The sequence below is a fragment of the Melospiza melodia genome, chromosome 8 (genome assembly GCF_035770615.1).
Source record: "Melospiza melodia melodia isolate bMelMel2 chromosome 8, bMelMel2.pri, whole genome shotgun sequence".
Taxonomy (NCBI): domain Eukaryota; kingdom Metazoa; phylum Chordata; class Aves; order Passeriformes; family Passerellidae; genus Melospiza; species Melospiza melodia.
Window position 1 is genome coordinate 35,277,272 of NC_086201.1, and position 12,348 is coordinate 35,289,619.

A 12,348-nucleotide genomic window follows, 5' to 3' on the forward strand; every position below is an offset into this window, starting at 1 on the left:
GGTGTCCACTGATCTGCTCTGCCCTCCAGCACTCCTATTTTGAGCAATCACAGTTTTAAAATCTGGCAAACACACAGCTCATGTTTCAGGCTCTTGATTCCAACTGGATCCTGGAAATCTGAACAGCAGAAGGTGAATGAGCCTGGCAAGTCTGCAGTCATTCATGGTATTAAAATGCTTCCAATTCAAAAATGAGCAGCGCCACATCCATCCCCAGCTGCCATCTGGGGAAAAGAGCCAGCTGGGTCTGCCTGGCTTCCCTGCAGCAAGGGGCTCATTTCCTCTTTGGACAAAGCCCCAGCACCCCAACAGCCAGTGACAGCCAGTGACACCATCCACGTTACAAAACACAGAAGTTTTCAAAATTCACCCGTTTGCTGTGTCAGAGTGGTAGGGGCGCTCTCTCCGCCATTAATGAGTGTGATTACACTGATGTCGTAATCAATGCCCGGCTCCAAGCCTGTCACTGTGTAGTATCCTACTGAGGAGTCCACAAAATCTTCAAAAATAGGGACACTTTCTCCTGCTGCCACTACTGTGATGCGGTACCCAATAATGGCGGAGGCGTTTAACGGGGTCCACCTCAGGCCGATGCTCGAGTCAGTTATGTCAACAAAGCTTAGGTCAGTGAGCTGGGGCACCTCTAATGAGGCAAAGAGCAAATGGGAGAGGCAGAGACACACAGAGGCAAAAGAAAGACAAGGAGAAAAAAGCAGTGTTCATCACTATTAACATCGACAGAACTTGAAGCAATTGCGGTGATATGCACAATTTCTGTTGGGGTTTGGGGGAAAAGGAAGGATTTTGGTGGGGTGGTTTTTGTTGTGTTTTTGCTTTTGTTGTTTTCAGCTTGTTTTCTTAGATTTACCAGTCTCCAGCTGCTTCCCTGGGCAGACAGAAGCTAAAACACCGATCCCCTCAGAAGCTGAAACCCCAGTTCTCTTTCGACATAAAATTTTCAGAGAGCCCAACAAGAGGCACTTAACTTCCAACAAATTAACTTTGAGCAATGATGAGCCACAAAGACCCATCGTTTTCTGACAAAAACAGAAGCAGAAAAAACACAGCCCTTTTTTCTTTCTCCAGGTAAATTACAAGAGAGCAAAGTTTGCTAAAGTGCAAATAAAACAATAGCTCTGTTGATTGACCCTCTGCAACTCTTGTTTTGTTCAAATGGTCAATCTTTTATCACTGGTATCATAAAAACATCAACTCACTTGAAAAGGCTAAATCAGACCCTTGGCTGCTGAGAACTTTCACAAAGTTCCAGAGTAGATCATCCACTGCCTGAACTACTTCCACTGCACTTGGAAAAAAGCCTCAAATCCCTGCAATGGCTTGAGGATCTGGCCCAGAATTCCTCAAGGTCTACTTACCAACTAACTGCTGCAATATATGTGCTAAAAACAGATGATGTGAAACAGTAAGCAACAGAACACTCCCTTGGAAACATGGAAATGGTTAAAAATGACCTTTAGATGGTATTAATTTTGTCTGAGTGACAACATCCCCGAATTCAGAGGTTACGCCCAGCATATGATGTGCCCAAGAGCCTCACATATGTGGCTAAAATTGTTCAAAATCCCAAGTTTTAGCCCCTGAATAAGATTGCCCTTTAATGACCTTTAAGATGCTGCCTAAATTTCTGTAGGGAAAATAAGCCCAGCTGTGACTGTTTTCCCTACTGATTATTCCATTAGCAAAGGTGCTCATTTCCTGCATGTTAGGACCAGCAGAATTGGGCAGGGAATGGGGAACTTTGGGTGCATCTTTAATTGACAATGGCCAAACCTTCAGTTGCTCAAGTCAATAAATTGGTATTGACTGAAGCCACAAGATTTGGCTGTGTAACTTTATCAGGGTGATCCCAAAACCAGTGGGAACTAATGGATGCTCTCCCTCACTCAGGATCAGACATCAGTGAGTCAAAGATGCAGGACTCTGTGTCCATTCTGTTCATTACAAGTTAGTTTGAAAAGAAATTCAGGGACAGAAATATTGCTTTAATAATAGTGGTTTTGTTCTATTTTGATGTCTTTCTTGGAAAACACTTATTTTACAGAATAGGTGCAAAAAAAAGCCAGTTTTCTGTAAAACAGTTGTTTATCCACATGGAATGCATGTACCATATCACCTTTAAGAGTTGTAAAAGCCAGACACATACATTCTCAGCTTTCCCTCGCCAGAAGATGGTGAAGGGCTAAAGCTACTCCTGCATAACTATGCAGCATTCACAGTATTAGTTCACCCCAGGGAGCACACAGCACTTCAGTGAAGCACAGAAATTTTAAAGCAGTGTTACAAGAGCAAGCAAACACAGTAGCTGGCATCATCTCAGAGCAGAAACAAAAACAAACAAAGCCTTCACAAAGGAAAACTAAACACAACCATTTGGGGAAAAGCACATTAATTTTGCTACTGTGGCTACAAAGGCAGTTTCTGCAGTCCCCACAGATGTCATGTGAGGTGGCACACTCCACACTGTGCCTCAAGTGCCACAGTGATGGACCTTTCCATCTTGACTTTCCTCTCCATTGTGCTCAAGTGATCATCTGCCACCAGTGCTGCCAGAATTTCTCCTGTGCTCTTTCCCACTCATACCTCTGCTCACCTACTTCCTGCTCCCACCAGCTATGCTCCAGATGCTGGGGCACTTCAGGGCTAAGTTAAATCCCTGCTGCTGCTGCCCAGCTCAGTGTACTGACACAGCAGATCCATGTGCTGATGACCAGCCTGTGGAGCACCACACAGGGTGCCCATCCATGGGTGTAAGAAGTTCTGTCACAGGTTGGAACGTGGCTATTCTGCTTCTTGAGACTAAATGTGAAGTCTAAGCCCTCTACCAGCAGACTAACACAAGCTCTGCACTATAGAGCTCTCAGGCTCAGCCATTTGAGCTTGGGCAGCTGAAATTGCTGCTCAAGCTTTGGTTACCTGGCGTGATGGTTTCTGAGATGGGCACACTCTCCTGGTCATCCTTGACAGAGTAGACACTGACGTTGTACTCCACGCCAGGGTTGAGGTTCTCAAAGGTGCAGGTGGTCTGATCTGCACCCACCACCTCCTCCAGGGTAGAGCCCTGCTGCCCATCCGTGGGAGCAGTGGTCACACGGTACCCAGTGATGCCTGAAATACAGAGGCCAGAGTCAGGAGTTTCCTATTGGATCCACTTACCTCAGTCCTCAGTGCAACAGCTGAAGCAAACGTGATATTTTACAAGTCATTTTGCCACCCTGGGCCCAACAGGAAAGAGGCTGCTTTGTCAAGCAATCCTAACTGAGCTTCGCAGGAGCTACTCGTGCCATCCTCATGGCATTTCTGTTCCTTTTGGGACCTCACCAAACTGAAAATCTCAGGAGTTTTGAGAGGAACTCCTCTCAGGACTCTCAGAAAAAGATTCAGCTATCAACAGAGGTTTTTGAAAACTTTCAATCCACTTCTTATGGGAATCAATTGCAGAGCTCCCATCAGCTATTGTGGGAGAAGAGTTCATTCTGAACATTGTCAGAACTTTCACTTTCCATTTGTCACTTCCACAAATCTTTGTGGTCCATTCTGCTTTCCTTCCCTCAGATTGTTTTTCAGCCACTGGAGGTACCTGAAGAAACCCTTCAAATCCTTAAAACAGCTGAAATATTCTAACACATTCGTGCTCCAAATCAGCATTTTATACAGAATGTAAACCATTAAGAGTCCTACAGCAAGTTATAGTTAGCTGCAAATTATATCCTTAAATATACCTAGAAACAGGTACATTTTTCTTTAAATTAAAATCAGCAGGTGACTTCCCACCAAACTGCAAGGCACCACAGAAGAAGTGCTAGCTAGCATTCTGCTCCAAGAGGAGGTTTGAGCAGAGAGTGAGTTCACAAGGTTACCTGGAGATGTGCTTCTCTCCCAAGACACAATCAGGATGCCAGTGTCAGGATTGGACCTCAGGCGCAGTCTGGTCGGTGGAGCCAGTGCTGCAAGTGTCCAGACAAATGGGTCACTGATGGCACTGAGAGCCATCCTGGCTGCCTCAGCACCCCACTCCCCACAATATCCTCAACCTTTGGAATTAGCCAGAAATACCCCCCTGAAGCTGTGACCCTGCATGGCATGAGCCAGTGCTGCTGCCACTGAAAAACCAGCCCACGACAGGGTGGAAAGACCAGAACTGCCTCCCAGAAGGCAGTGAGGAGTGGAAAAGGGAATGATGGAGGAAGAGCAGGTGCCATACGTGTAGTGACTCTCCTGATGATGGGGGTCTCTCTCTCCTGGCCATCCATCAGCACTGTCAGGCTGTAGGTGTACTCCACGCCGGGGGTGAGCCCGGAGATGACGATGCTGCCGGAGTCGGAGATGACCTCGCGCGGAGCCTCCCCGCCCTGGCTCGGCCGCACTCCCAGCTGCGGGGCACAGGGGTTTGTGCTTTTCAGTCACAAGCTGTCAGCCCCTGACTGACCACCCAGCAGCACCACCAGGGCTGAACTCCAGCTGTTAGCCCTGTAACTCGTGCTCTAGATGTCCCACTTGAGCTGAAACCCCATGTCTGCACTGACCTCTGACACCTAAACCTGCTCCCTGTGAGCAACAGGCCCTCTGCACCTCTCCCCTTTGTGCTGCCATCTTCACCACAGTCCATAGGAAATGGCTTCAATCTGCCCTCCCCACCACAGTGAAGCAAGAGGAAAAGCCAACACAAGACTTATCTCCTCCTACCTTGAAACCAATCCTTGGGGCAGGTGTCCAGGTGATGACAATAGAGGTCTCAGTCACTTCTGTGTTAAAAGGAGGAACAGAGCCAGCAGGCTGATCTGTGGAGTGAATTGGCCAGAGTTCAAGTCTACCTGCTGGGAGGGCTCCAAACAGTTTGAAAACCTGACCTACAGCAGCACAAATAGCCAGAGGTATGAAATGAGTGCTGAACTAGATCACTAGATCCCAAATCCAGTGATTTGGGAGAGATCTGACAGATTATTTTTGTCCGCTGCTGGGCTTGACAGACACAGTATGCAAGTGGTCTAATCACAGCCAGAGCTTTTATTCCTGAGGCAAACAAAAATACTCAAGTGGATGCATGATCCTTTATGCATCCAGCTCCAAGAATCTTGGGAATCCTGTTTTTTGGCATGATATCTAAAGTGTTCCTCAAAACCCACTTTTTTTTTTGATTCACCCACCATATGCCTTCCAATCAGCAGAACAGCACACCCCTGTCTGTCATCCAGCTGTCCCAGCAAGGACCATCTCATCCCTCACCAACATCTTGTGAAGTCAGCAGAAAGGAGCCAATGTCAGTCTGAGGCATCTGTGGTCTCACTGACATCTGTCAGAAGCATCACACAGAAGCCAAAGCCTCTGTGCATGCCAAGATCAGCCTAAATAACAACACTGAGTTTAATCCAAAATGGTCTTCATTAATGCCATTAATGAAGAGGCCTGGTTAATCAGATCTAAGTCTCAAACTGGACTGGTTTCATTCAGACAAGCCAGAAAATATTAAATCTAAGATATCAAATCACATTCTACTTGAGAAATATTTATAGATAGGACTGTCAGCAAAAAGCACCTTGCCAATGTCAACAATGGTACTCTGATTGAAAGTTTGAGCCCTTATTTTAGTTTCACACTGTTCTAAAAGAAACCACATTCTCTTTTGAAAAGAGGATGTGGTTCTGGGCTTGGGTGGCTTTGACTTTTGCTAGTTTATGTGATGGCATCATCATTATTTAAATACTGGATCTATTTGCTCTTTTTAGAAGTGTGTGGGGGTTGTTACAGAACTCCCTTTCCTTCCAAAATCTGCTTAATATTTCTTCCAAACCAGCATCACAAAGAGAGATGACTAAAATGCAAAAAAAAAAAAAACCCAAGAAAACTCCATAGAATATAAAGTTTGTGTCAGTTTGGGTAACTGCAGTTGAGCTGCCTGAGATGGTATGGCTGAGCTTGAGAAATGACTGCTTTCAGCTTTATGTAAGTACCAGACTAATCATTCCTTGCCCATTTTAAAGGGATTTGTATTCTTTCCTTCATTTGTCATGCCAAAACCAAGCAATTAGGAAGATCAAGTAAAATTAAATTTCTCTGACATCCAGCTAAGCAAAAGTGAGGCACCAGTAGTAAAGTTCTCCCTCTTGTTTTTAATCATCAGGAAAAGCTGAAATATATTTTACTAAAAGCTTTTTTATGCAAATAGCTCCTTTTTCCTGCCAACGAGTTCAGAAAGAACAACAAGGAGCATTTCCCAAGCTGTTCTGCTGCTGGAATGCTACTTCAAAAGGCTGCCCCTGTAAATCAACTCACAATAGGCACTTTCAGCACAAGTTCTGAAGAAGGCCAGGGTATAAAAGGGGGATGTGACGCGTGTGTGCCTCACTCACAAGTGGTGAAGACGCCGGTCTCTCTGTTGCTCTGCTGGTCACCCTTCACGGCCACCAGGTACACGGTGTACTCGGTGCCAGGCTGCAGGTTCCTCAGGAGGTACTTGGTGGCAGAGGGCCCCACGTTGTAGGTGCGGGGCTGCCCTCCCCTGGTGGGCCCTGCTGTCAGCCTGTAGCCCGTGATGACGGCGCGGGGCCGCGTCCAGAGCACCAGCACCGAGTGCTCCGTGGTGTTGAGGAACCGCAGGTTGGTGGGGGCGTCGAGCTCTGGGGAGGAAAAGCAGAACACCCATCAGCTTCACAGCTGAACCCCCACCTCACCCCCACCTCCAAACCATGGCCTGGATTTCTGATGGGTTGTGGGAGGAGAGAAGGTGGGACTTGTGAGAGAGCTGGGAAGTTATTTCACTTCTGCATCCACGCCTCAGTGCCATCCATTAATACACTGAGACAGGCAGACCTGAGTGCTCCAGGCTGCACTGATTTGGGTCTCTGCCATCTCTGCATCCCATGGGGAGGGCAGTCTAAAGGTTGACCCCAACACACTCAGGAATTTCAACAGTTTCTCATGAGTGCAGAGCATTTTTTAAAAACCAGCTTGGTTTAGACTTGTCAGTGTAAGCACGGAAAGCCAATTTTAGCCCTTTTCCATGAAAAAGATTTATTCTTTTAAATCCTTGCCCAGTCCTCCCAAAATCCCTTCCCAAAATAAACCAGCCCTACTTTGTCATTTGAATGTCAAAATAAGTAGTAGTCAGCGACTTTCTGCAGAAAACCAGTTCCTAGATCTACTTAAAAATATTCACACCATGGAACCGACCATCCAACAATTCCAAGCATGCTCATCTCTGCCCTGGGACTCAGGGAACAGCTCTCACCAGGCTTCCTCCCCTTTTTATCAGTGCCCCTGAGAATCTGCTGAAGCTGATAACCCAGATAGCTCCATAAACAAGAGGCTGAGGCAGCACAGCTCCTTCACTGGAGCCACAGTGACTGGTGGAGATGTCACTGCCTTGGGCTGAGGCAAGGTGAGGCTCTGCAGAGGAATCTGCCCCCACAGCAGAGAGGGCAGCACTGGCTGCAGCAAGGAGTTCACAGTCTCCCCACCATTTCTATATTCTAACCATTATTGAACTTAAGAGCAGTGAAGTTTCATCAATGCTCTTTTTTCTCCTCCTGGAGAAGTAATATTTTGACAAAAGAATTTAATGCTTTCATCACTCTCCCGGTGATTCAGCGGGAAGATGCTTTTGTCCTTTTTGTTTTCTCCATTTTTGAGGAGGGAGGAAAAAGGAAGGGAAGTCTTCCTTCTTCCACCACTAGAAAAAACTGGGGAGAACTTGAAAAGGATGAGTGTAACCTAGCTTAAGCCCATCTCCAACCCACAGGCTGAAAGTCAACTTTATCCCTTGCTGGTACTTAGATCTGGGCTAAGTCTCATTTGACAAAGATTGTATCCTCCTAAAATGTGTAGCCTAAAGTCAGTTCCTTTCTGCACCATTTAATTTGCCAGCTCTATTAGGCTTCTATCACTTCCTCTCCCCATGGCAGAGGGAAAAGGGGAAGATTAAAAAGCCACACGCACACTCAGAGTTTATTTGTAGACTGCTTTTTAACGGAAGGCCAAAAAGAGAATCACATTTACACCGTGGGAAGAGACTCTTGCTGCAGGGTTTTCCTTGGGAACCCTGAATGATTTCTGTTTCCCAGGACTTTCGATTACAGGATGCAATTTATGTGAATAGTTTCTGCAATGTGGTTTAGGCCAAGCAGTTAAGCAGATGATCACAGCCTATGGAAAATGATTCCAGACATTTGTGACTGTGCTGTCTGAATTAAATGTCTATACTCCAATGTACACCTCTCTGTGCAGTTTCAGAGGAACCCTACACCTAGCCCAGGCTCCTCAAAACAACCACAGAAAATTACAGATCTGGCTGGGAACTGAGCCCCTCTTGTTCTAAATGCTTCCAAGAGGGCTCAGATTCCTAAGTTTCATCCTTGCTTTTGAAAGCCTCGCTTGAAAGAGGAGGGAGGGTGCTCACACCATCTGTGCTGGGCTCAAATTAGACACCTGTGGCAAAGGATGGACATAAGGATCCCATTCTCCCTGCACAGCCAAGGGACAGGCACTATTCACTGCTCATAACTTTATGGATGGAGGTAAGGATATTCCTCAAACAGCATGGCTATATTCCCAGATTATCCCATTTCCTTTCCTTCCCTCTCATATTACAAAGAGCCAGGCTGGGTTCTCAGAAGTTACTCTTATTTACTGAAAAGTAGCAGAAGAGCAGCAGATGCACATGGCTGAATTTTGTCCCTTTGGATAGTGACCCATCACAAATACCCACTCACCCTTCAATTGCCCAATAAACAGGACCTGATCAAACAATCTCCCATGTTCTGTCTGATCTGCTCCTCTTGAGCCAAAAACAGAGATAACCACCCAGATAAAATTCCTACTCTTCCATCTGAAACCTACATCTTGCCCAGCCACTGCTCCCTCTCTCTTCTCTGCACTGCTGCAAAGCAAAAAACAGTGCCTGACAAAATGCATTTCACCTCACACTAGTGAGGAGCTGCACTGCCTCTAGATCACTAGCAATCAGATTCTGAGGGATCCTGCATGAGCCTTCCTTGCATGTGCAGGCACAGCAGCTACTGCTGCCAGGGGAGCCAGATAGGTATGGAGCTGTCAGAAGGGAGATGGGGATTTTCAGAGGAACCTCAGCAAGGCTTTTAAGTCATACTGAAATCTGCCCTAAGGTACCAGCAAAAGAAAGAAAAAATTATAAAAGTCACAGGCTGTGATCTGTGCTGTAAAAGAACTGCAGGGTCCATCAATTCTCAGCCAGTAATAAAAAAGTTGAATTCCAGCCATATGAAATTGTTTTAAAGTGCCATGAGACTTGAACTCCCATTGGAAAGCCCTGGAGGAGGATAAATCTGCTGAAGAGATCATTGTTAGAATGAATGAATTCCCAGCCCTGTCATCCTACTGATGGGATACCTCCTGGGCTAGAACTGCTGCACTTCAAGTGCTCTGTTTATACATTTCTCCAAGTGACAGAAAAATCCACGCTTCAAAGGCTGAAAAAAAGCACAGAGGAAAGACAAAGACACTTACTGGTGGTTTGCTCTCCAGTCAAAGGTTTGCTCTCCCTGCCCTGGTTCACAGCAAAGATCTTGAAGAGGTAGGTTGTTCCTGGGATCAGGTCAATGACCTCAGCAAAGGCACTCCTGGTGATGGGCAGCCTCTGGCCGTGCTGGCCGGGGCGGTTCACGGGGATCACCTCCACCCGGTAGCCGGACACTTGGCTCTGGGGAGGGGTCCACATGATGGTGATCTTGATGTCAGAAACCTCCACAAACTGCAGGTCTCTGGGGGAAGGCACTTCATCTGAAAGCACAGGGGTACAACAGTTGCCAGAGGCAGTCCTTAGCAGGAGGAGGAGTTATTGGTTTCCATGGAAGGAAAAAAAAGTGAATTTTCCTTGAACGATGGCTAGCCCAAGACTACTTACTGAATTAAAAAAATCAGGGTAACCTCACTGTAAACATGCCTACACACATTCCCAGACAATATTCAAGCAGACTGCAATTCTAAACATCATTATCTACTTTAAAGTATACTATGTCTTCAGAAGGTATCTTGCTGTGACAGAAAGTACTGAAAGACCAGATGTGATATGCTACAGAACTTCAAGTATATGCAGAACCAAAGCCTGAGGGGAAACAAAAGTACTCCAGGGGCTGGAAACAGTAACCTCCTTCTAAAATTAAAAGAGAGGGTTTTCAAAACCCACAGCATGTTCTGAATGTCTGTGATTAACTTGAAATCCACCTTTTATAATTAAACAAGTACAGGGGCTGATCTGGCCTTACTGCAGTCAAATGCAAAATGCAGTTCCCTCAGTGCTGGGCCACAGTACTGCACCCTTGAATTCCTGTGTTTAAATTAAGTTTCTTGAGACTAGGACTGATACTGTCCTAAGGTTAACCAGTGCACATTTTTGGAAGATGCAGAGGCCAAACCATAAAATCATTGAGCTGAGTTCATTCCTGGTAAATTCCCATTTGCGAACACGTGCTTGCAACTTGCAGGACCATGAAATTCCACTGCTTACCACATCAAATCCCAATTCTTTCACTATCCCTTCTTTTGGTTTGGTTATTCAGTCCAACTGGATACTTAAAGAACCCTGAAACCAGAAGTTTTTTAAGTACTGAGTGCCTCAAGTTTAGATCCTATGGTGTTGTTTTGGCACATCAGTCAATGCTGAGCAATCTCCCATCCCCACTGATTGCAAAGGAAAATAATGGGTAGGATTGGAAGGGAGAGGTAAAAGTCAGGTGAACAGTTTGAACATTGTGTTGTGGTGTGTGATACATAACCTTGAACATCTGTGAGCCAAGTGCTGGGTCAAAATAATACACCAGGCACTTCAGAGGATTTCTTAGCAGAATCCCCCTAAGATGACTTGGGAAATTGATTTCTGTTCTGAAGACAGTGCAAGACCTGCCTGCAGTCCAGTCCCTGGGAATTACACCCTCTTAATGCAGAGTGGTGTTTTAATTGTGTCAATAAGTATGATTTTACTAGAGAACTTCAATACCAGTGAAACTTAAATTCAAGCCCACAAAACCATCACTGAGTTCATTTAAGCACTCCCTTAGCTAGCAACAGAAATCTCAGTGACTGAACCCCAGAAGATGAGCATTACCTGTGCGTGGGACCCCAGTGGTTTCCTGCTGGATGAAGACAGGAGTGCTCTCCTGGTTTTCTTCCACAGCATAGATGCTGATGTTGTACTGAACCCCTGGCATCAGGTCACTGAGTGTCACAGAGGTGGCAGTGTCAGGCAGGTTGAGCTCTGTGCTGCTGCCTTCCACAGAGGGAACGTAGACAATCCTGTAGCCTGAAGCAAGAGAAATATGTAATCCTCAGCACAAGCAGCAAGCACAAAGAATGCTAGAAATGAGGGCTGAACTGATCTCCCTCCTGAGCTTTGATAAAAATAGTCCTGAACTGCAGCAGGACCTGTGGCCTGCCTGTGCTCACGTCCCACTTACAGACCACACACCCACACCACCTTCCAAAGCACAGCCTGACCTGGGTAAGGATCTCTCTGAGGTCTGACATGTGGCTTTAGGCCTGCACTGTTCTCATGCTCACTATGGGATGGTCTGGATGACAGATACAAATATAAGGGCTTGTTTTTATTTAACACAAATCCAGAAGGAATTGTTTTACATCCAGCCTTGCTTGGTTCAGCCACTGAAGCCAAGGAAATGCTGAACTGCCCATGTGCTTTCCAGCTGGTCTCTCTGACCAGGCAGAATTTTGCAATACCTTTGTCCCAGAGTTATATTTTCCTTTTCACCTACATTTTAGGTTCTATCAATAATAAGTGCACTCCAACAGGACAAACCTGTGATTGGAGCCTGTGGTCTGCTCCAGCTGATGACAATGGATGTGTCATCCACACTTTCCACTGTGTGCTCAGGTGGTGCATCAGGAGCTGTTTAAGACAATAAACACAGGAGGACAGCAAGTGTGAGATGAGAGGCAACAAAAATATCTTCAGCAAACAGTAACAGCAGCTCTCAAAGTGCAGCAACAGCCACCCACACATACCTGTAGTCTGTGAAGTAGACAGGATGAGATTCTGCTCTCCCTCCTCAGAGATCTGGTAGACATTAACAATATACTTGCGACCAGGAAGCAAGTCAGGGATGTTGACAGAAGTGGCTGTGCTTGGAAGATCTGAGGAAGGCAGGAGAGAAAAATTTGGTTTAGCAACTCCATCTTCTTGCTTTCTCTCCAAATTAAATAATTGAGAAGCCTGTTCTAATCTAGGTTGAAGCAGAGTCTTCCTGCAATAAAACAACAGTTTCTCTGCACTGTGGAAGAGTTGTGTGGAGAGTTTGGAGCAGCAACCAAAGGTATTGCAGGGCAGCTTGAGCAGCAGCCCCC

The 12,348-nt window shown here is 46.0% G+C and overlaps 1 protein-coding gene across 5 annotated transcripts in view; it reads right to left on the reverse strand.

Moving 5' to 3' along the window:
* Positions 1-12,348, reverse strand: part of FN1 (fibronectin 1) — a 54,084-nt gene that overhangs the window by 19,988 nt on the left and 21,748 nt on the right. For 4 of the 5 annotated variants that reach the window (XM_063162656.1, XM_063162659.1, XM_063162658.1 and 1 more), the window contains exons 16-24: positions 12,010-12,138; positions 11,804-11,893; positions 11,096-11,290; positions 9,499-9,771; positions 6,369-6,635; positions 4,705-4,799; positions 4,223-4,391; positions 3,879-3,965; positions 2,935-3,126 (exon numbers count right to left, since the gene is read on the reverse strand). In XM_063162656.1, coding sequence (XP_063018726.1) covers positions 2,935-3,126; positions 3,879-3,965; positions 4,223-4,391; positions 4,705-4,799; positions 6,369-6,635; positions 9,499-9,771; positions 11,096-11,290; positions 11,804-11,893; positions 12,010-12,138 — 1,497 coding nt within the window. Of the gene's footprint in view, positions 1-370; positions 644-2,934; positions 3,127-3,878; positions 3,966-4,222; positions 4,392-4,704; positions 4,800-6,368; positions 6,636-9,498; positions 9,772-11,095; positions 11,291-11,803; positions 11,894-12,009; positions 12,139-12,348 lie in introns of all 5 variants that reach the window. The other variant, XM_063162660.1, reaches the window with a different exon arrangement.